The sequence below is a fragment of the Brassica napus genome, chromosome C2 (genome assembly GCF_020379485.1).
Source record: "Brassica napus cultivar Da-Ae chromosome C2, Da-Ae, whole genome shotgun sequence".
NCBI lineage: Eukaryota > Viridiplantae > Streptophyta > Magnoliopsida > Brassicales > Brassicaceae > Brassica > Brassica napus.
The window spans coordinates 19,641,777-19,665,090 of NC_063445.1; the positions used below are offsets into that span (position 1 = coordinate 19,641,777).

At 33.4% G+C, this 23,314-nt stretch overlaps 1 protein-coding gene and 1 long non-coding RNA gene across 2 annotated transcripts; one reads left to right on the top strand and one right to left on the bottom strand.

Moving 5' to 3' along the window:
* The first annotated feature begins 7,771 nt into the window (after positions 1 to 7,771).
* On the top strand, positions 7,772 to 9,003 carry LOC125582073. Its single transcript, XR_007319922.1, has 2 exons — positions 7,772 to 8,218; positions 8,730 to 9,003. It is a non-coding gene; the product is annotated as an uncharacterized LOC125582073 (long non-coding RNA).
* Positions 9,004 to 13,280: 4,277 nt separating this feature from the next.
* LOC106435213 lies at positions 13,281 to 15,879 on the bottom strand. The gene is made up of 12 exons (XM_013876081.3): positions 15,804 to 15,879; positions 15,576 to 15,654; positions 15,367 to 15,497; positions 15,205 to 15,288; positions 15,031 to 15,139; positions 14,815 to 14,957; positions 14,689 to 14,723; positions 14,444 to 14,596; positions 14,040 to 14,365; positions 13,733 to 13,951; positions 13,622 to 13,650; positions 13,281 to 13,534 (listed from the first exon to the last, which is right to left on the bottom strand). The coding sequence occupies exons 1-11, from the start codon at positions 15,806 to 15,808 to the stop codon at positions 13,645 to 13,647; spliced, it is 1,290 nt and encodes a 429-aa protein (XP_013731535.1). The 5' UTR covers positions 15,809 to 15,879; the 3' UTR covers positions 13,281 to 13,534; positions 13,622 to 13,644.
* Positions 15,880 to 23,314: the final 7,435 nt, after the last annotated feature.

The following is a 23,314-nucleotide window of genomic DNA, read 5'->3' on the forward strand; positions in this document are numbered from 1 at the left end:
TAAACATGTAACTACATTCTTTAAATTTAAGCAATTTTTAAAACAAATTGAAAAGAACTAAAATTACAATATATTGTTTTTTTTTCATGATCATTGATTGATTTTAATCTAAGTGTTCAAAATTATATTTTGTCAATCCTCACCCTTTTTTCTCATTGGTTAATATTTCCTTTTTAAGAATCACAATTTATAGTCATTGATTAAATGAAATCTAAAGGCCAAAAATCATATTCTCATTTTCTTACAATTGACGGGACTTAACTTCTTCATCTCTCTCTCTCTCTTTAATTCTTTCTTTTTCTGCAAAACGACGAATCCAATGAGAGAGGGAGTAGCAAGATGTCGGATCACCATACATGACACTGGAGGAGAGAAGGCTTCTTCTCTAACCGACCACATCGAAGACGACAACCAATGCAATAGATCTGTCTCAAATTTTTGAGTTTTTAGATCTATGATGTTTATGCGACTGATTTATCTCTTGATTCCTAATCTATAGACTCATGTTTTTAGTTTCTCTTTTGGTTTCTAAATTCAATTTAAGTTTGGATGATGAATCTTGAGCCTGCTAGAAGCTTTTTAGTAGACTTGGTTATAACAAAGCCATATTTTAACCATAAATCAACATTTGATTATAACCCCTGTTAGGGAATGGCTATGCGTAACGCGTGCGGCCGATCCGGGCCTAGCGAGTTAAGAAAAAATTGGAGATTAATCGTAGATTAATCGGGGATTAATTATAAGGGTTTATATATATATATTAGTATCCATAAAAAGAAATCAGTGAGTGTAACGTAGTCTAGTGGTTAATGCGCCTATCCAAGCTTTGGAGGTCGCGGGTTCGAGCCCAAAATTGTTGTTTTGCTTCATTTTTTTTTCATTTTTGTCTTTAATGAGTACGTAATTACACAAATACCCTCTTTTTCATATTCCTCAATTTTGACCTGCAAACCCTAAATTTCGAATCTCACCATTTTTTTCACGATTCACCACGATTTCAACCTCTTTTCTTATGGTTTTGTTCAATTGTAATGGGATTTCAACCATAACTATGATTATAACCTGAAAATGTTCTTAATTTTTTTTTTTTTGAAAAATCCGAGTTTTAGGACGAATTGGTCCAATCAGTCACGGTGCACAGCCGAGTAACGTTTAAGCGCCGATTAAACGGCCGATTTGCCCGCGTTTTAGAACAGGGATTATAACAAAGCTGTATTGTAACCATAACTCAGCCATAACGTATGCAGAACTCAACCGTAATTTGATTACAACTCAGCCATAACATATGCATAACTCAGCCGTAAAGTATGCATAGCTCAACCGTAACGTATCTGAATGGTATAAGTCAGCCGTCAAGTTTAATTTTTTCCGCGATATTTCGTATTTTGGGCGGGAATGGTTATAACAAAGTCGTATTGTAACCATAACTCAACATTTGATTATAACAAAGCCGTATTGTAACCATAACTCAGCCATAACGTATGCATAACTCAACCGTAAGTTGATTATAACTCAGCCGTAAAGTATGCATAACTCGACCGTAATGTATCTAAATAGTTTAAGTCAGCCGAAATGTTCCTATAAGTCAGCCGTCAAGTGTAATTTGTTTCGCGACATTTCTTATTTTCAGCGGGAACATTGTTATAACAAAGCCGTATTGTAACCATAACTCATCATTTGATTATAACAAAGCCATATTGTAACCATAACTCAGCCATAACGTATGCATAACTCAACCGTAATTTGATTATAACTCAGCCGTAATGTATGCATAGCTCAGCCGTAAAGAATGCATAACTCAACCGTAACATATCTGAATGGTATAAGTCATCCGCAACGTTCCTATAAGTCAGCCGTCAAGTGTAATTTTTTTCGTGACATTTCGGATTTTGGGCGGGAACATTGTTATAACAAAGCCGTATTGTAACCATAACTCAGCATTTGATTATAACAAAGCCGTATTGTCTCGGCCATAACATATGCATAACTCAACTGTAAGTTGATTATAACTCAGCCGTAACGTATGCATAACTCATCTGTAAAGTATGCATAACTCAACCGTAACGTATATGAATAGTATAAGTCATCTGCAACGTTCCTATAAGTCAGCCGTCAAGTGTAATTTTTTTTCGTGACATTTCGTATTTTGGGGGAACAAAATCATTCATTCAACTATAAACACACTATTAAGACTTTAATATTTTCTTAAATTTGAACCTCAAACCCTAAACTATAGAACTATAAAGTTATAAAAATTATGAAGTTTATCTTTTGAACATTAAATCTAATATTTTTTATTGTTTTAAAGTTTAGGATTTAGGTTTAGAGTTTAGAGTTAAAATCAGCCGTAACGTATGTATAACCCAGCCGTAAAGTATGCATAACTCAGTCGTAACGTATATGAATAGTATAAGTCAGCCGTAACGTTCCTATAAGATAAACAACAATTTACCTTCAACTCTAAACACAATATTAAAACTATAGAACTATAAAGTTATAAAAATTATAAAGTTTATATTTTGAACATTAAATCTAATATTTTTATTATTTAAAGTTTAGGTTAATAGTTTAGAGGTAAACTCAGCCGTAATGTATGTATAACTTAGCCGTAACGTATATATAACTCAGTCGTAACGTATGCATAATTCAGCCATAACGTATTTGTTGGAGACTCACTGTATGAACTCAGATGACGAGCCATCTGAGTCATCAAACATATTAAATTAGCTTTCAAATTCATCGTCTTCTCTCCTTTTCTTACTTTTTTTTGTTCAACTCTTTCCTTTTCTTACAATTTACGGGACTTAGCTTTTTCATCTCTCTCTTTGAATCTTTCTTTTTCTGCAAGACGACAAATCCAATGACAGAGGGAGCAACAGGATGTTAGACCAACATACATGACACTAGAGGAGGAAAGCTTCTTCTTTAACCGATCATCATCGAAATCGATGACGACTACTGTAGATCTGTCTCAGATTTTCAATTTTTTAAAATCTATTTTTTTAGATCCAGTTGCAGAAATAATAATTACCAGATCTGTAAGATCTCAGAGAAAGATGAAGAATATATTGAAGAAGATAGATAAAGAAGATGAAGAATGAAGAATAACATAGACCCTTATTTTACTTTTGTAACATTAGTAATGACATGACAAATAAGAGTTGTTGGCATGGATGATCAGTAAGCTACCAAACGAACACATAACTCAGCCTAAATAAATCATCCATCAAGTACAACGTAAGTCAGCTGAAACGGGAATACTATTTCAGTAATTAATCTTTTGCTAATAAATCAGCCGTAATTAGGATGAAAAATCATAAGTCAGTTGTATCGTCAAATAAACCAGCCGTTAAATGAATGTTATTCTAGTAATTAATCTTTCGCTAATAAGTCATCATTAATTAAGCTGATTTTACTGTTAATCCAGCAAGTTACGAATGATTAAATATAACTCAGTCGTAACAACCTCCCATAAGCCAGCCGTAAATTTAGTAACTGAGCTAGGTGATGATCATTAAATCAGCCGGCGAAACATAATTCAGCCATGTTTTAACTATAACTCAGCCAAATTTTCGAGAAATCAGCCCGCCGATGTATAAGTCAGCTGTAACTTGTGTTTGTAAGTCAGCTGTTATCCCATAAATCAGCATGAAATCTGTAAATCATTCATCACTAACGGCTGACTTATGTTCATAAATCAGTAAATTTCCCATACGTTAGCCGCGTTGTTTAACTCAGCCGCAAAGTAATCATAACTCAGCTGTGACGAAGTTTGTAGCGCTTTACGGTTGAGTTCATTAATACATCTCAGTGCATTCCTATGTGGCGCCGGTTTTTTTCTTACGTGGCATTAAAAAGTAATGACATTCTTGTAAATACGTTTTTTTCTCACAATGATTAAAAAATAGCAGTAATAAAAAAAAGTTTTGTATGGTTCTTGTAATATGTCCTACAATATAGAGAGATTTACACATAAAGACACATTCTGTCTTTTGTTTACCTACAAAGACACATTCAGTATTTGACACACTTTTTGTGTACGGATGCCACAGTTGTGGACGAAAAAGTCCTTTGTTTGAGAAACAAGCAATGATGTTTGGTTTAGAATGAAAGAAAAAAAAACTAAATAGTCACTTATTTATTTGAGGAAGTAGGTCTATCGGTTAGTGAGTCTATTTTAAGCCCTTGGATGAGATGCTAATAAACCATATCCAATGGATGAGAAAATGACAGTACAAAAACTTAAATTGTTGATAGTGACTCATCAAGATTTGAGTTTTTTTTTTAAATAAGTAATACTAGCTTTCTTTTCTTCTTCTTCAACGAACTTAAAGTTATTTACGAAAGTGTGTGAATCTTTCAAATGTTTTTTTGAGTTTGTTTTTGGTTTTCTCGTTTTTGATTCTAACAGGGCAGGGAAAGCGTTGAGAAGTCAAAGGTGGTCAAGGGATGTGTGGATATGGGTTATGTGGATTGGGGTTTATGATTTGGGGAAGTGTAGATAAGAAAGCATAGATAGGGGAGTGCGTACATGTTGTATAATTGTGGATATAAATTGAAAAAATTGTAACATTATATAGAGACACAGAGAGACGTGGACAATGATGGTGTGGTCAGTGACGACATAAACATGGAAATTGCGTATCCACGACTAAGTATCCACAAAATCCTCAAAATATAACCCAACCACAGTTCATGTATCCAACACGTATCCACACATCTGTGTCCTTACCCAACATTGCATCCACAACCAACCCCCCCCCCCCCCCACATGCGCTTGTGTGTCCACGGATACGTAGCCACGCCCTAATAACCTCAGAAACAACAAACAATGGATATCAGATGGAGGAGACAACGAGATTCGTGTTTGGTCTTGGATGTTAGATAGAAGAGCCAGAGAGATTGGGTTTTGGTGTTGGGAAGATCCAGCAAGAAGACAACTGTGTAGGAAGAACACGCCGACCTCTGATGAACACAACGGTCTCGGAAAAACAGACTGTCTCTGAAAGTGATGGAGAGGACGACAGTGCTCTAGTTCAAATATAATTGTCAAAGATGATAGATGAATCTGAGAGGTGTGTTTGGAATTAGGTTAAGAGAAAGGGGATCTGAGAATTTTAAGTTATGGATGCAAAATAAAAAAAAATGTTTCTATAATTTATTATTTACTCAAACACTTGATGTCGAGTTCAAGGGCAAATTAGACAAAATGACTTGGGAAAGTGTCTTCCAAACTCAAAGTGTCTTATTAGGTAATTGAAAACTCAAAATGTGTCTTTGAAGGTAAATTTTTCTACAATATATAATGTTCGACTAAACTTTCCTAATAAAAAAGGTTTCAAAAGTTTGAAGCTTGTGTTGAAGACCTTGGCTTCTCCTCTTACTTGAAACAAAGGTTACACTTAATCGGATAAGTTGAAACATAATAAGAAAAGTACATTTCAATAGAATAGAAAGTAATTGAATTAACTTACTTCTGATCTTTTGGCGTAATGATCAGAACAAAAAAAAAAAACACAGAAATATTCAAAGTATATATATAAGTAAAAATTAATTTCGTATTTCAAGGAAAACTAGATTTAGTAAAAGCTAATGACTTGAATATTTAATCTAATTGACAATAGGAGTCAAAATGGTCCAAAAGATTAACAAAAGACAATCAAGATCTAATAGCGAATAAGAGAGTCACAATGGTCCAAAAGATTGACGAAAGACAATCAAGGTTCCCTACATGGCCGACCAAATTAGAAAAGATTTACAAAAAGATGATCGCTCTCAACACATCTTGTCTTTCACAAAGTCGCCAAAAAGATGCTCAAAAACGTTTGGCTTCAAATTTGCTACCCTGATCAGGAGTCCGTTACATGTGAAATTCCTTCCATCCAAGTCTTGCAAAAATCCCCGAGTCTTCTTGCTGATAGCTCTAACCAACACAAAACAGACTTGATAGAGAGCTACTGGTATGGCATGGACAATCATCAACTTTCTATACTTTTCAGAAAAGCCCTTAAGTTGCTCTTGAACAAAAGCATCGTCGTTCACATCTCCCTCAAACCCACTCAGGCACAAGACTCTCATAGAGTTATTAAGTCTACTGATGTATACAAAACTTCCACAGTCCTTCTTTTTGATCTTCATAAAGGATCCATTCATGTTATTAGCATTTTTTTGTATCTTCACGGTTTTTGAAACGCACGGTACCTGACCTTTCGAACTTATGCCTGAAGTTTAGTTTTGGCTTAAAAAGTTTCACTCCCGCAGCAGCAACCTCAACCGAGGCCTCTTTGAAGAACTTCACCCTGAAAATTTTAAAATTTGTTAAACAACACAATAAAACACTATAAAACACATACATATTCTTCAATTACTTACACGTCTTTTGCCACTGTCTTTTCGTGCATACCGTCAATACAGATACGGAATCCATCGCACATAAACTCAATAGTCGAGGCTGACACTTCTGAATCTGTGTACTTTGAGAAGATGTCATATTCAACTTCGTTAAGTTTTTTCTGAACAATAAAACAAAGTCAATCAATCATCATAGAGAGAATTAACCAAGAAAGCTAAGAGAAAAAGGAAATCAAATAAGATTAAGATTACCTCATGAGCGTATCTTTCAGCGTTGCTTTCTCCTTTTTTTAGGAACTCGATTAAAAATCCCTCAATATCCGGTGGCGTTGCACCGTCTTCCTGAAAACAAGATGATTATGTAAGAAATGTCTCTAGAATCAAAAATTGCAAGCAGTTAGAATGTACACACCTTGATTTTGGCTTCCTGCATAAGCACATCGGCAGATTGAGAAAGACTATTCTTCTGGAGGAGAGTTGCTATCGAACGAAACAGAAGTTTTTGTTTATAAGTTTTTTTTTTTGACAGTTTCCTTTTTTTGACAGATATTTTTTTGTTTATAAGTTTTTTTTTTGTTTATAAGTTTTTTTATAAGTAAACAAATACTATAGTAATATTAATTGCTGACAAAATATATTATAGGAGATTAAATAAAATATAAAAAAAACATCAATATGGTACAAATAATACATATGACAAAGAAATATGCGATATGGAGATTAATAATATATATTTTAATAACCTAAATATGTAACAGAAGATATTTTGGATAATAACTAAGGTTTCACAAATTCTTTATTCGTTTCACATTTGCTCACCATCTCAAATATATTAAAAATAGAAAAAAAATTGTAAGTTTTAGTCATTTCTAATTCAATTTACTATTTATATTTTTATTACATAGAAGTAATATATTTTAATATAGATATTATCATATTAAATACAACATTATTTGAATAAACCCGGGCGTAGTCCGGGAAAAATCTCTAGTAGGAATAAAAAGACAAAATAAACATCTTAGCACGCCGACACGTAAGAAAAAAAAGAAGCTGAAAATCGATACTCCCTCCGTATCACTTTAAGTGATGTATAACCTTTTTTTCGTTTCATAATAAGTGATATTCTCATAATTCAAGATAAAATTTAATGTCATTTGAAACTTGTGACCAACTACAAAATAGTACATCTTTTTCTTATGGTTGAATTAGTTGTATTTAATGTTATTTTATATGATCAAGATAAATTACATAAAATTTTGTATTTTCTTAATATTTATGCAAAAACCTTAAACATCACTTAAAGTGATACAGAAAGAGTAACATACTCCCTCCAGATACGAATGTAAAATGTTCTATATTTTTATCTTGTATACAAATGTACGATGTTTTGAGATATAATTAATGCATTTATTTTTAAATTTTAAACATAAATTGAAAAGTAAAATTATGAGTGGTGAAGCATTAAGTTTTGGATTCCTGCTGTCAACTTCTTACTTTAGAACTGAAGCAGACCCACTGATATGTAGTGGTCTTAGAGTAAGGAACTTCGAGATTCGATTTTGATTCTGTCTCGAATGAGATAATACATATTCTATATAATTTGATGAAATTTCAAAATTGTTTTTTTTTTTTTGGTCTTGGAGAGTCGTAGGAAGAAAGGGATGAATCGACCGTAACTGTTAATTGAGATACTACAAGTTACAATTGTGAGTAAAAATGTGGTTGCCTACTTTGAGCTCAGGCTCAATTGAGGGAGTGAAGAGAAGAGGGGAGATGCCGTTACACAGGTTCATCTCAATGTCTATGATATAACGCATGTGAACAACTACCTCTGTTGGTCTGGCATAATTCTATTCTGGAATATACAGTATGCTTATTCTCTTTCTCTTCATAACTCTTCTCTCTTATATAACTTTGTTATTTGATGAAAACCAATTTTATGAGTCTGTATATCATGGACCATTTTTATTTATTTAGAGTTTTAACACTGTTTATCAACTTCATAGGAGCTCTTGATCTTAAATTAAATTATTCAGGGGAGGAATCCACTTGAAAGCCAAATTTATTTAGTTGGTCTTTCGTTGTTAGCTGAAACGAAGAATCAAAGCCGTCAGTTGGGTAGGTCTTTGTTTCTGATATCTATGATCATTTGTATTCGGTAGCTACGTTGATGGAATGAGTGATTAGAGAATGCTTTTTTTTTCTTTAACCCTTCAAGTTTCTAAATAGGCCGAAGCTTCCCATGCATCAAGATAAGAGATTAAATCAAAGATAAAATTTTGTTTGGTATATATATATTACTTTCCATCCTGTCTCAATGAAATAAAGAAAGAATAATATGTGTGACCTATTCTATTTCCATCTTCGTTTCTTCACAGGATCTGGTGATGCCCATTACTGTTTCATTAGATTCTGAATTTTGGTATGTTTGAGTCAGAGAAGGAAGCCAAGAAAGAAGTTTTCACGAAGTATCGAGTCCAGTGGAGTGGAGTTCTTGATACTCTCACCAAAGGTGTAGTTTCTTTTTCTGTATTCCACCATTACTTAACCTTTTGCGACAGTTATGTTTTTTTAAACACGATCTGTTCTGAATAATAACTTGATTTATGCCAACACAGTGGTGGTCTTCAATGTAGTTATTGTTGCTTTGTATGAGCTTTATGACAAGCCTCCTCTGCTTTTTAAGTTTTGGAAAAGAATTTTGTTTATAACCATAATAAATTATGTCCTGAGAGAATACTATAATGTAGTGAAATAATCTTCAAACCCAGTTTTTCTGAACCAAGTGATACATTTTCTGAACCAAATCCTAATATGAATTAGGTCAACGGATATAATTTAATCATGTTCTTTAGAAAGAAGTTGAGAATTTTGCATAGGTCTTGAAATAAGATTACTGTTCTTAAAGGTTTCTGTAAAATCTTGCCTTGCTACTATATGATCCTTTGGTTTTAGTTGTTGAGAATTTCACGTCTTGAGAATTTTGGTTAAGATCCTCCTTTGGTTTTCCTTCAGATTCATTCAGCAAATGCTCGGAGGTTCTTCAGTCCCTTATTATGAGAAGCTTCAAGTGGATAAGTTTTATTTTCAAATAAAGTACAATGAGTTTCTGCGTAAAACATCAGGAAATGTTAAGAAACGTTTCGCTTCCTTAATCCCTTCATTGCTTGCCAACATATTCTTAAATTTGTTATTGGATTCCAGAAACGTTGAGAGAGGTCTTGCTTCCCTAGACATATTTATTCTAAATTGCATTTTGTTTCTCTCTACGCATTTAAGAATGAAAAATAAAAAAAATGACTTATTCCCAGTTTAAAGGCATGACAACATTATTCATTTGCTCTCTTTCATCAATCTTAGATAGGCAATGTTTCATTTTTGAGTTTTTATGTGGTTCAGGCTACTGATCAATAAGAATAACATGTCTCCGGAATTTTCATTGGCGTTTTTCTATTTTTCCTTCCTTCCAGGTTTAGATTAGTTTTCAGTGATATATTGATTTGTACACTACTTTTTCTTACAATAGTGAGTTAGCAAATGGTTGCTTCAAAGTTGAAAAAGCTTATTTGTTAAACCATCATGCAAATTATATTAGACCAAAATTAACTATAATAATTAAACATGATAAAAAACTGTTAAAACGTTTAAACAATGATAAAAATCACTAAAAACAAATAATTACTTTAAACTTAAAATATAAGACACCACTATATAATAATATTGTATTTTCATATTTTAATCCATGCTGCTGTTATAAACTACTACATTTTTTCGTTCAAGTGTTATAAACTACTATTTTTTTTCATTTCAGTAGAAAACCATTATACGTATTAGTAAAAGTAGTCACATATAAAATTGGTATATAACATTCAATTTCAAAGTGGACGTAAACCTAGAACAATACTTGGAAGTTCGTTATTAGAGATTTTTTCCTCACGCATTTACTTATGGTAAAATTATGAACTAATATGATTTAAGCTGTATACACAAGTGATATATTAAGTTTACAAAAAACCCTCAAACTACCTTCATCTTTATTGTGTTAATCGCATTACATTTTTATTTCATATAATGAAAATATGTGTTGCAATAACATAAGCTTTATATTAAAAATACAATCTCATAAATTTTAAAACTAAATCGTAAATTTATAAAAATATTTAGTTGAAAAGGTGAAACGGAAATGACTATTTAAAAAAAAAACAGAAACAACTGTTTGAAATACAAAATCAAATTTAGAGCTTAAAAAAATGTGAATGCAAAAAAAATCAATAAAAATATAAGAAATAGGTAAATGAACAAAATTGAGAATACACAATCTGCGCGTAGCACGGAAAGAAGACACATAGAGAAATTCTTCGGATCAAGAGAAGCGTCTCCGCGGATTACAGTCAGGTTTGCTCTCTAATCACTTACAATCAGGTGTTTTGTGATGGTTTCCATTGTTTTCAGCTCACAAGCAACTTTTTTTTTGGTCAATATTTAGAATCAATTTGTTGTATTTTTGACAGTTGGAAGCTAGCTGACGTGGCCATAATTGATATTTTTGTTACAGATTCATTTCACTCTTCTAGAGAAAATGATGCAAAAAGACGAGATGGTTGATGTGGAGGGCGCAAAATACTAGCTGAATAAAGGAGGTTAGCCAGAAGATGAAATGACAGCTTTGAAGAGGCAGCTCATGTCCCCAATGTCTACCACAGTTACATCAAAAGATGGTGCAAGAAAACTGGGGTTTGTGAGCCGGTGACAGAGAATGTGGAAGGTACTGAGCTTCCTGAAGAGTGTGATGATGAATCTGTTGGAGAAGACAAAGTATAGATCGCTCATAAAGAAGTCCATGATGCAGTGTTTGGAAGACCTGCCAGAAAGAGAGGAAGACGGTAAAGAAGCTAAAGAAGGCATTGAAAATGGTAGCCACGGCTTTGGGTGCGCTAAAGGGGACAAAGAGACTTCAAACTAGCTCAGTGAGTAAATCATGTTGACAAATTACTTGTGAATTGTGATACAGTTTGGAATTGTAATATGCAGAACATGCACTTCTGTTTTGTCTCAATTCCACCATGTTAGTTTATTGCAGATTTATTTGTACTCTTTCCATTACTTGGCATTTCACCGGAATTACATTTTTGATCTAAATATGCAATCTTTATTTTAGGAATTTAAACAATCGTAAAAAACTAACAAAAGAAAGACTTAGACTCTAACAAAGAGAAGTCGGATGAAAGAACCACTGAACCACACAAGATAAAAACAAAAATCAGTTGATGATCTTTAGCCTCCTCTCTAAAGACAGCTACAAGATTAACCGTCTTTGTAAGACCAATTTTGCTTTATGTGGAAGTTGTTAATAGAGCTCCATCTTTTTAGAAAAAGACAATTAAGATTTGTTTTTGATTAAGGAAATTTGAGGAAATCCTTAAAGTAGACAAACTAATACCACATTAAACAATAACGGCCAACAAATGTTTTAAAATTTATGCTCACAAAATATAAAGAAAGATTAAAATCAAAATAGTATATGAAGTTTAACAAAACAAATATTAAAGACTCAAAGTAAGAAAAAAATAATAGTCTAAATCACTAAATATTGTTAGTTTAAATTAAAATAATAAGCCTATATCGAATTAGAAATCATTTATATTTTCAATTTGTGACATTAGTAGAAGATAGTAGATTTTTTTTTACTGGAAATGAAAAAATAATAAGAAAATAATGTTTTTGGATCATAGTTTTGGACTGAAAATATATTCGAAATTCTCCTAATTGGTATATTAATATTCATTTTTAATAACAACGTAATAACCTGATTGTATTTTTTTTAAATAGTAATATTTAAACCAACTAATATATAATAATAAAATTTAAATAAATTGTGAAAATATTTTGAGAATATTTTGATTATCATTTACACTGAGTTTTAATCCAGAATAATATTTTAACTATAGCTACATGGTAAGATATTTTTTTGTTTATAAGTTTTTTTTTTGACAGTTTCCTTTTTTTGACAGATATTTTTTTGTTTATAAGTTTTTTTTTTGTTTATAAGTTTTTTTATAAGTAAACAAATACTATAGTAATATTAATTGCTGACAAAATATATTATAGGAGATTAAATAAAATATAAAAAAAACATCAATATGGTACAAATAATACATATGACAAAGAAATATGCGATATGGAGATTAATAATATATATTTTAATAACCTAAATATGTAACAGAAGATATTTTGGATAATAACTAAGGTTTCACAAATTCTTTATTCGTTTCACATTTGCTCACCATCTCAAATATATTAAAAATAGAAAAAAAATTGTAAGTTTTAGTCATTTCTAATTCAATTTACTATTTATATTTTTATTACATAGAAGTAATATATTTTAATATAGATATTATCATATTAAATACAACATTATTTGAATAAACCCGGGCGTAGTCCGGGAAAAATCTCTAGTAGGAATAAAAAGACAAAATAAACATCTTAGCACGCCGACACATAAGAAAAAAAGAAGCTGAAAATCGATACTCCCCCCGTATCACTTTAAGTGATGTATAACCTTTTTTTTTCGTTTCATAATAAGTGATATTCTCATAATTCAAGATAAAATTTAATGTCATTTGAAACTTGTGACCAACTACAAAATAGTACATCTTTTTCTTATGGTTGAATTAGTTGTATTTAATGTTATTTTATATGATCAAGATAAATTACATAAAATTTTGTATTTTCTTAATATTTATGCAAAAAAGTGATACAGAAAGAGTAACATACTCCCTCCAGATACGAATGTAAAATGTTCTATATTTTTATCTTGTATACAAATGTACGATGTTTGAGATATAATTAATGCATTTATTTTTAAATTTTAAACATAAATTGAAAAGTAAAATTATGAGTGGTGAAATTTTATTGATATAATAAAAAAATAACAATTAAAATAGTATATTTATTGTTTTTGAGTAAAACTTTAAACATCTTATATTTAAATCTATCAGAGGGAGTGTATCATAAGGTACGAGAGTCTAAACCGGAAAAAAGAAGCAACAGTTTTAACACATCAAAAGCCTTAGAATCTTAAGAGAAACGACGACAGAACACGAGTTATTTATAACCCAAAGTTGATTAGGACAAAATATAAAAAGTTTCAAGAGCTTCAAAGCTTCTATCATCCTCCTTTTACCTGTATCAATAGGATAGGATGATGGGATTAAGAGAAGAAATAAAAAAACATCTTAATAGAACAAAAAATTAGTTTTAACTAACTTACTTGTGATCTTCTGGCGGTACTGATCAGAACTAAGCACACACACACACACAAAACAAACGTATATAAATATTTAAGTAATTATTCTAGTAAAAAATATTTGTTGGTTTATACCTTAAACTCAACCGCTGCTACGATCAGACCATTCCGACGAGCCAACTGGCCAAAACCGTCCACTCCCCATGGAGGTTTCTGGGAATCATGGGTTTGCCAGAACTCAGTCGGCTTTCCTTCGACCAACCCAACCCCACATCCGGTGACAACAACGCTGTGCTGCTTACATCTCTCAAGCACAGATACCCGACATTCCGTCTCATCGGGAATGAATATACTCTAAAAATATTTTAAATATTTGATGTTAAATATTATTTTATACCTAACAAATTCAAAATATATTGAAACATTTAACTAAATTACTTACTTTTCCATCATAATCTTTGTACCGTGGAAGAATATCGAACACAACAACCATAGGGCCTCTGGCTAGCAGCTTCTCAAGCAGGATCTCATAACCAGCAAACTCCTCAGAAACTGAAGGACGCCTATGGACAATCATGTCCGTGACATAGCCGTTAGTGACCATAAAGTCCCTTGCGCTTTCGAGTCGATCAATTCCACCTGAACCCATTAGATGCTCCTTAGAAACACCATCGAGGAGGAGTTCGATGGTTACTCTTTCTCCATCTATCTTATTAGCAGCCATGTAATAAGCATGGCCTGTTGAAAGGGCCGCAGCCCAACATTCACCTGCAAAACAACATACAAATTTCGTGAATAACTTGCAAAAGCAAACAAAATTATTAAGTAAAGTACAACATACTATACCAGCTGATTGGGTATAGTGAGGAAGAGCTCCCGTTTTTGTTATCCAAGAAAACAATAGCCCCTGTTTCAAAAGCTCCACATGTTTTGTAATCTCTTCGATGCAAGATGCTAACGAATAAGTCTGCTCCTTAGAAGGAGCAGCTCCAGCTTCACCTGAAATGCCAGAGGAAAAGAGAGCATTAGAGGCTCTAAACGAAGTGTCAAAGACTGCAGTATGTAAAAGAGAGAGGAGCACGCTCACTCACCGGTTGCAGGGTTGGAGGGCTGAGTCCCAATGCCGCTGCATAATCAGTGACTCATCAACCCCAATACATAAGAGATCATCATGATAGGATAGAAAAACTTTTAAAAACTATCCAATCATGTCTTACAAATTCGGATAGAGATGTAAATCATGAGATCCATCACTATCACTATCGCTATCGCTATCACTGTCGTTCATGACAGAGTCCATCTCAGCAGGAGGAAGGGTCCAGACCTTGGTCTTAACTCCACGAGCACTCACGAACGTATCCTGCAAAAGACAAAAAGATGATTTCAAGCATTTAACAGAAACCAATCTTGGTGGATTTAATGATATTTTAAACCTGAATGAAGTTGAAACGAGGGACAGAAGGAGCAGGCTTCTTGATAAGCTTGTGTTCCAATCTCTGCCCCCTCTTCCTAAGGAGGTTGAGCTTGCAACGTCTGGTGAAACTGTCATCAAACAAACGGTGTCAAGTATTATACTAAAGATGAACTAAGCACAAAGAGAGACATACCCCAAGTTTCGACCAACTGAAATCTTCTGCTGTGCTCTATCACAGTTAGAGAGAACGGATTCATGCGGGTTAACCCCAACACCGCTGCATAATCAATCAAACACCGAGAATAATCAGATAGAAAGGTATAACAAAGCAAATTTTTGTTTCTTGTATTCTTACAAATTCGGATAGGGCTCTCCATCACTATCACTAGCACTATCACTATCACTGTCGTTCATGACTGATTCCATTTCAGCAGCAGGAAGCGTCCAGATCTTGGTTTTAACTCCACGAGCACTCACGAACGTTTCCTGCAAACAAAAAAAAAGATAAAAGACGATTTCAGCATTTGAAAGAAACCAACAAAAGAATTTAGTTATATTTTTAACCTCAATGAAGTTGAAACGAGGTTTGTTGGAGACAGGATGAGCAATCTTCTTTCCAGATCTCATAACTCTCTTCTTGGTGCTATCAGATCAACAGATAGAGAAAAAGAAAAAACATGTCAAGCTACAACACCAACCATCTACAAACTAAAACACGATCAACCAAAGTAAACATTCAGAGACAGACGGAAGGAAGAAGTAGAAGGAACTACGAGACTGAAGAAATCGTACCCCATGTTTCTCTACCAAGGAGACGATCAACGGCGAATGGGTTTTTCAACGACCGTTGCATCCCTAGATCATTCAACAGCTTCCCATTTATATGATAATTTCATGGATCCAGGCCCACCACACATTACCTTTTGGGCTTAACTAAAGCCTTGGCTGTTATTAGTTTGTGATTTAAAAATAAATTTTAATGATGATTTTTAAAACTAAACGGAATTTTGAATTAGAAGAGTCCTAATGATTTTAATTATTTTAAAAAGTTTGGCTAAAGAGTTTTTTCATACTATTATAGTTTTAACTGATGAAACTTCAACAGAGTTTATCTTTAAATATTTTATAATATTATTTTTAGTGTCTATTATTAGGAGAAATTGCCTAAAATGACTCAAAACCTGATTTTGAATGCAAAAGTTTACCTCAAATTCAATCAAATGCAAAAATAACCCCAAAAACTAGTGAAATTACAACAACATCTATAAATTTTGGATATGTATTATTATGTGTTTTATATATTAGATTCTAAAATACTATAGATTCAACTTAATGTGACTATTTTGTTTATTATTTAAGCATAATATTATAGCTCAGTATCGATCGATGTCCGAGATAGAATGTCGATCGATGTCGGGTGGATGATGTCGGTCGACGGAAGGTTTATGTTGTCGGTCGACATGGGTGAGCGAGAATCGGTCGACGGAACTGGTTTCTGGGTCGACGGTGGTTGAGCAAAATCGAGCGACACAGAGGTGTTGTTGTCGGTCGATAAGGAACGCGCTTCCTTGCGGATCGAGCGTTCCAAACTCGCAGAATCTGGTGAGAATAGCAGTTGAGTTTTCTTGTTGCTTCTGGTACTGTTGGGCATGTACCTAAAAATCCAAGAAAAAATTATTTCAGAAACTTAACAAAAATTAGAAAAATAGGCGATCAAAGCTCCCCGGCAACGGCGCCAAATTTGATACCATTCAAATTACCCTAAGAAGTGATTTATACTCTCTCAAATAAGAGGTCGAATTGTAGTACTTAGGGATTGAATTCACAGGGAGCTAGGGAACCTAAGGATTCTAATATGATTTGTTAAGTAAGATTGTTTTCAGAGTTTTAAATGTAAATTGCAGTTTTATATTGAACAAGTGTTTGTTCAATAGCAGGTTTGGGGTTTTGGTGCTTAAAAAAGAATACTTAGACTTAGGGTTGTTATTCAGAAAAATTGAGATTATAATCCTACATATACCTAATGAGTTGCATGCATGATAATGTAAAGCTCAACTACTTTGATCAACTAGTTAATCAGCATTCGCATGTATTGACTTGTCTATTAACTAGATCTATGATCTCAACTCTCGTTATATTGATCAACAGAAAGTGTCGATCGATTAATCCAATGGGATATCGATCGATACACCTTTTGCACCGTCGATCGATTATTCAAGTGTGATATCGATCGACGCGCTCTAGTCAAGCTTTATGCGCAGGTTGAATGAAGGCTTACTAAGCTCACTAGATCAGCTCTCGCCTTTCTCATAGCAAGAAACATAGTTCTATTAGAATGTTTTCAAGATGAGAATTAAGCTTTCGCTTTTATCAATCAATCCAAGGGCAGGTTCTAGGTAGCTAATCTAGACACATGCATTAATGAACAATCTTAAAGATGATTATCACAACTCAGCAATCTATAGTTGGGGCTAATCCTTCCTAACCTATTTAAACCCTAAAATCTAACAATGTAACTACTCAAACATGGCTAAGCAATTCATAACAGCAGTTAAGTATAAAAACTTCATTAGAATAGTAAATAGATATCAATAGAGTTCCAATCACAAATTATAACTTTGGATCTTCTCTCCAATCTATCAAAATCCTAAAAACTTTTGCTGTGAAAATAGTAAAACAATAAAAGCACCCCTTTGCCTCTAACATGGCGGCAAAGCTTATATAATTAGGGTAAAACTCGTCAGGGGTAATCTTGTAAAATGGTGAAGTCTTGGGCTTCAAGTCGGCTATGACCAAACGGGCTTTCTGCGCGCTTCGTTGTCGATCGATACCAAGTTATGCGTATCGATCGATTCTAACTCTCCAATATCGACCGATTGTCGGTCTCGATGGTCATCTCGGGTGCTTGCTCCAAATATCTCCAAAATGCTCTAAAATCATCACTTATCTCCAAAACACTCATGATCTTATAAATATAATAAATAGATTCTATAATATAATAATTATTAGTAAAAACACCTATAAACTATGGATGAAAATGGGTCAAATCCATAGTCTATCAACTCCCCTAGACTTACCCTTTTGCTTATCCTCAAGCAAAACAAACAGACAGTCTCTCCGAAAAAGGTTTTAAAAACAGCAGGGACTCACATGATTTAAAACAACAGGGACTAACATGATTTAAAACTTAGAATCATCACCTCTATAATATTGCTATCCACATATAAGAAATCCTAATCACAAAAGCACATTATACCATATCCTAGCTTAGCAACCAAATTCATCTAGCCAACAACTTAGCAAATCTTGTTTTTCATTCCCCTCTACCAACCTCATTTCTTAGTATAAAATAAAAGTGAAGGCTTTACCTTGGGAGTATCGATCACATGATGCAAAGATTCTCAAACAAGTATCTAGATCTACAGGTAAACATTAGTTCATATCCTCTCTCTCCACTAATTTTCTCTCTTGGTCAAAATCTGTTTATATGCAAGATCATTAACCAAGATTGGACAAACTTCCGTGAATCAAGCTTTAATGGTGGTTGCCACCAAGTCATGTTCACTTCTTTTTGACATATATCCTAGGATTATTTGTAAAACAAGCTTTAATGGTTGTAGCCACCAAGTCATGTTCTAATTCTTTAACTATAAAATTCTTATGAAGCAAGCCTTAATGGTTGTAGCCACCAAATTCTGTTCGAATTCCTTCCTAATAAATCTCTATAAGATAAGTTTAATGATGATTTTGTTATAAAATAAGTTTTAGTTTGGATAATGATTATCCACTAGACATATTATATTATTAACTAAATAAATATCTGAACATTAGCCGACCTTACCTCCCTATATATATTGTTCGTTTGTGTACAAAAAAATAAAATGAAAGAGTTCAGCTCTTACTCTCTTCCTCTCGTCACTTTTGATCACATAATAAAATTCAATAATAAATATTCATCTCTAGTTTTCACATACAAAAACCACAAAGCTTTGTCTTTATAATTATTAATACACAACAATCAACGCGAAGCTCTGACCAAATGAGGTTTATCAATCCAAAAATTCTTAAACCAGTCGAGGTAATGTTTAAATTTATGTGTTTTAATGTACTTAATTTATTTAAATTTTATTATTATTTCGGAGTGAAAGGCTAGGCCTTCTCCGTCTATTTATCGGGATGATAGGCACTGCCTTTCCCGACTGATCGTTATGGTAGGCTATGCCTTCACGATCAGAGATCACGTGGTAGGCGTTGCCTCCGTGAATAAAAAAAAGGGTCAAAAATGGTAGACTAAGTCTCCTCGGACCTTGAAAAAAGTAAAAGTCAAAATGGTAAACCATGTCTCCTCGGACTTTGAAAAATGATCAATATGGTAGTCTAAGACTCCTCGGATCATGTGGTAGGCTAAGCCTCCAATTTTATTTATTGCTCTTTAAATTTTGGCAATTTAATTTATGCTTTTAATTTATGCATTTAAATTTCCGTCTTTATATATTATTATTCTACGGATACGGTTATCATGATAAATTTGACAAAGCTCAAACTAAATGCCCTTGATATTACGAGAAATAATTATAAGATTTGGGAAGTGGGTGCAAATATGCACTAGAAAGAAAATGAGCTTTTAGAAAGCATCGATATAAACTATATCGGATGAGAAAAAGATAAAGCCATGATATTTACACCAATTCAATGATGGTTTATAAGATGAGGTGTATCATGAGAAAAGATCTAAAAGATCTTATAAATAAATCCTTGAAAGAAAGGATTCACTAAATAGTCGGAGTTGATATAAATCCTCCGCGAAAACTAAAAAAAAAAAAAAATGAAATCATGATACTAAACCATCAAGTCGGTCCGACTAGAAAAGGACGAGGAATTGGATGCGGTAGAAGCCGCTATCATGGTCGTGGAAGAGGACGAGGAAGAAGATTCCGTCCCTATGAGAATAATTAGAACTTCCACGAAAAATGAAAGTGGTCGGGTGATAAACGGCAAACATAAAAGGTTTGCTATAGATACGGCCAGAAAGAAAATTGGGTACGTAGTTGTCGTACGCCAAATATTTAGCCGATCTATCAAAAAGAAAAAGAGAAAGGAAGTATATTAAACTTCGTCTCTTATGAGCCCGGACCATTTTTCATATTTTGAATACTCATCTTGATGATTCAGATTTTCTGGTTGGTCCAGAAAATGAAAATAAGATATCGATGTGATATGAGAATTATCTTCCTGAATAAGATTTTGAGATTCACGATGAAGATAAATATACCTGACAGGTATTGGGTCATCGTCATGACTACTAAAGGTAACAAATATCTCTCCTCTCTCAAACTAAATAAGTATAGTATCTAGTAATATAAACATATTATTGGCTCTAGAAGAGCATATGATGAAAAGACATGCATAAAGAAAATATGGCAAAATTATAAATGAGTGGTAAACCTGAAGTTTAATGATATATAGCCATCTCCAATAATGTTATTGACATTATTGTGAAATGTTGAAAAAACCATAAGTTTTTCTTAGCATGTCAAGAAAATAAAAGAAACCGTCATGGGTGATGAATCATCAAACAAGTTCACTATATGTGATTTCTTTAAGCAGACCCCAAATTAAAATCTCACTCTAAAGGATTTGAAACATAATTCATCCCAAATGGGAAAACTGAATATGTTATTGGTTCTAGAGTGGAATTCAGTACGAGATTTTAGACATGGAGTGTCATCATCTCGAGGGGGAGAATTAAAGAATCCTAATGAGTGGAACATTGAGAAAATTATGTTCGCCACTCGAAAACAAACTTGATAAAGTAAATTCAAGTAAGATGATCCCCATGATCGGGTGTAAACATGCAGTTGTGCATGTAATAAAGACATATACAATCCAGAGGGATAAAGTATATGGATAATTAGAAATATGCTCGCAAGTTTGCTAGAAGCATATGATAAGCTGATAGAATGAGATATGTGAAATGGATTACAATGAAAAGTAGGATAATCCATTTACAAAATGCCTGCCAGACATTTTGATGAAATAATGAAATCTCATATTCCAGCTGAAAATGCTCCAATAAGAAAATAGTGTCCTAAAAGGATGATATATGAGTCTATGGCACGCTGAAGACGTGATAAACCATTTTGGTCCCAAAGAGTCCTCGAAAATGAGCAAAAATATAAATAGAGGATGAATAAATGAGCAAAAATATAAATAGAGGATGAATCTCATGATGAGACCGTTGATATGGTTAATATAATAGTCAGGTACCTGGATAAATCATTAATGATGATAAAGAGATCTCGATTAACCATATCAGTACGGATAAAAAGATGGAACCAAAGAGAAAATGGATTGTCGACAATAAAATGAAAAAGCGCTACATAAATAAGGATTATGAATCTACCTCTATGTATGAGGTTAGAGTGAATTGATTGGCCATCAATTCGATATAAAGCTCGTTAGAAAAATGAGAGATTTTTGGACCAAAAGTCCAAGATATATATTTCTCCAGAGAATGAAATGAAAGATGACCTTGAGGTATGAAAAATGGCTTGTTCCAAGGTCACTGGAGAAAATTTAAACTAGATGCAATATATTGATATGTCTGGCAGGAAAAGTCGCATCTTGATATTTAGAAGTCCCTGGAGAGTCAAAGATGCTCTCGGGAATGTATAAAACTCTGAAAGAGTTAGAACCAGCTGTATATAAGGTATCTTGAACCGGTAACTGGTGATATGTTTATGGCACGATTCGCCGATTGCCATTTAATGAGGATGAATTTCCAACTTTAGGGGGAGGAATTAGAAAAATTCCTAAAGAGATTACATGGTGTACATAGTCGTTGTTACACCTTGATCCCCCCTATGAATCAAAGAGAGCTGGAAATTCAAGAAATTATGCATTTGCATAATTTGGCAAACCAATTACCAAATGTGTTCACAGATACAACGTGATATACCCGCTGAAAAAGTACCATCAAGAGTTGATGTTCCTAAAGACAAACTGATGGTAACAAAATGAATGAGCCTAGGGTTCAGTTAAAGAGGGGGAGACTTTCGGGTTCTAAAGATAAAAATCCCCGGAAAAAAAATTGTTGAGCAAAGCAGAAAGGTTCGGAAAGAACCTAATATTGAAAGATGTCTGAAAGAAGACATACGTGGAAAGGTTCCAGAAGAACCTGATATTAAAAGATGTCTGAAAGAAGACATAAGTGGAAAGGTTCCAGAAGAACCTGATATTGAAAGATGTCTGAAAGAAGGCATAAGTGGAAAGGTTCTAGAAGAACCTGGTACTGAAAATGTCTGAAAGAAGACATAGATGAAAAGGTTCAAGAAGAACCAAATAAAGATATGGATCCAGATGACGAGAAGGAAACAGAAAAGTATGAGATTTCCATCAACTACGCCCTTGATGGAAAGTAATAGATAAAAGATGTTGATGGAATGTTCTCCTTTTCTGTGTCCAAAGTTATCTATCATGAAAATGATGATCCCGATCCAAGGTCCATTTTGGAATGTTAAAAGACATGATTGGGAGAAGTGGCATAAGGCCATTCGAATTGAATTATTCTCCCTAAATAAAAGGAATGTCTTTGGACCTATAGTCATAACACCTGAGAATATAAATCTTGTTGGGTATAAGTGGGTAGTCGTGAGAAAAGTAACATGATATAAAGCCTGATTAATTGCCCAAGGTTTTTCTCAGAGACCGGGAATTGATTTGAGGAAACGTATTCCCCGGAAATGGATGCTATTACGTTTAGATTTTTTTGATGAGCCTAACGGCGTCTAAAAATCTTTAAATGCATCTCATAGATGTTGTAACTGCATATTTATATGGATAGTTGGATAACAATATATATATGATACTCCCTGAAGGATTGAAAATGCCAGGGGCATTGAAAGAAAAATCCAGGGAGATTTGTTCTGTCAAGTTACAGCGATCACTTTACGGATTATAGCAATCCGGACGCAGATGGTACAATCGCTTAAGTGAATATCTTTTGAGTAAAGGATATGTGAATGATGCGATATGTCCATGCGTTTTTATAAAGAAATCGTCATCTGGCTTTGTGATCATAGCTGTATATGTAGATGACTTGAACATAATTGGAACTCAAAAGGAGGTTGATGATGCTCGAACTCATATGAAAGAGGAGTTCGAAATGAAAGATCTCGGAAAGACAAAGTTTTGTCTTGGGCTCCAGATAGAGCATCTTCGAGAAAGAATAATTGTGCATCAATCAAATCATACAAAAAGGTTATTGAAACGCTTTTGTATGAATAAAGCGACTCCTTTGAGTA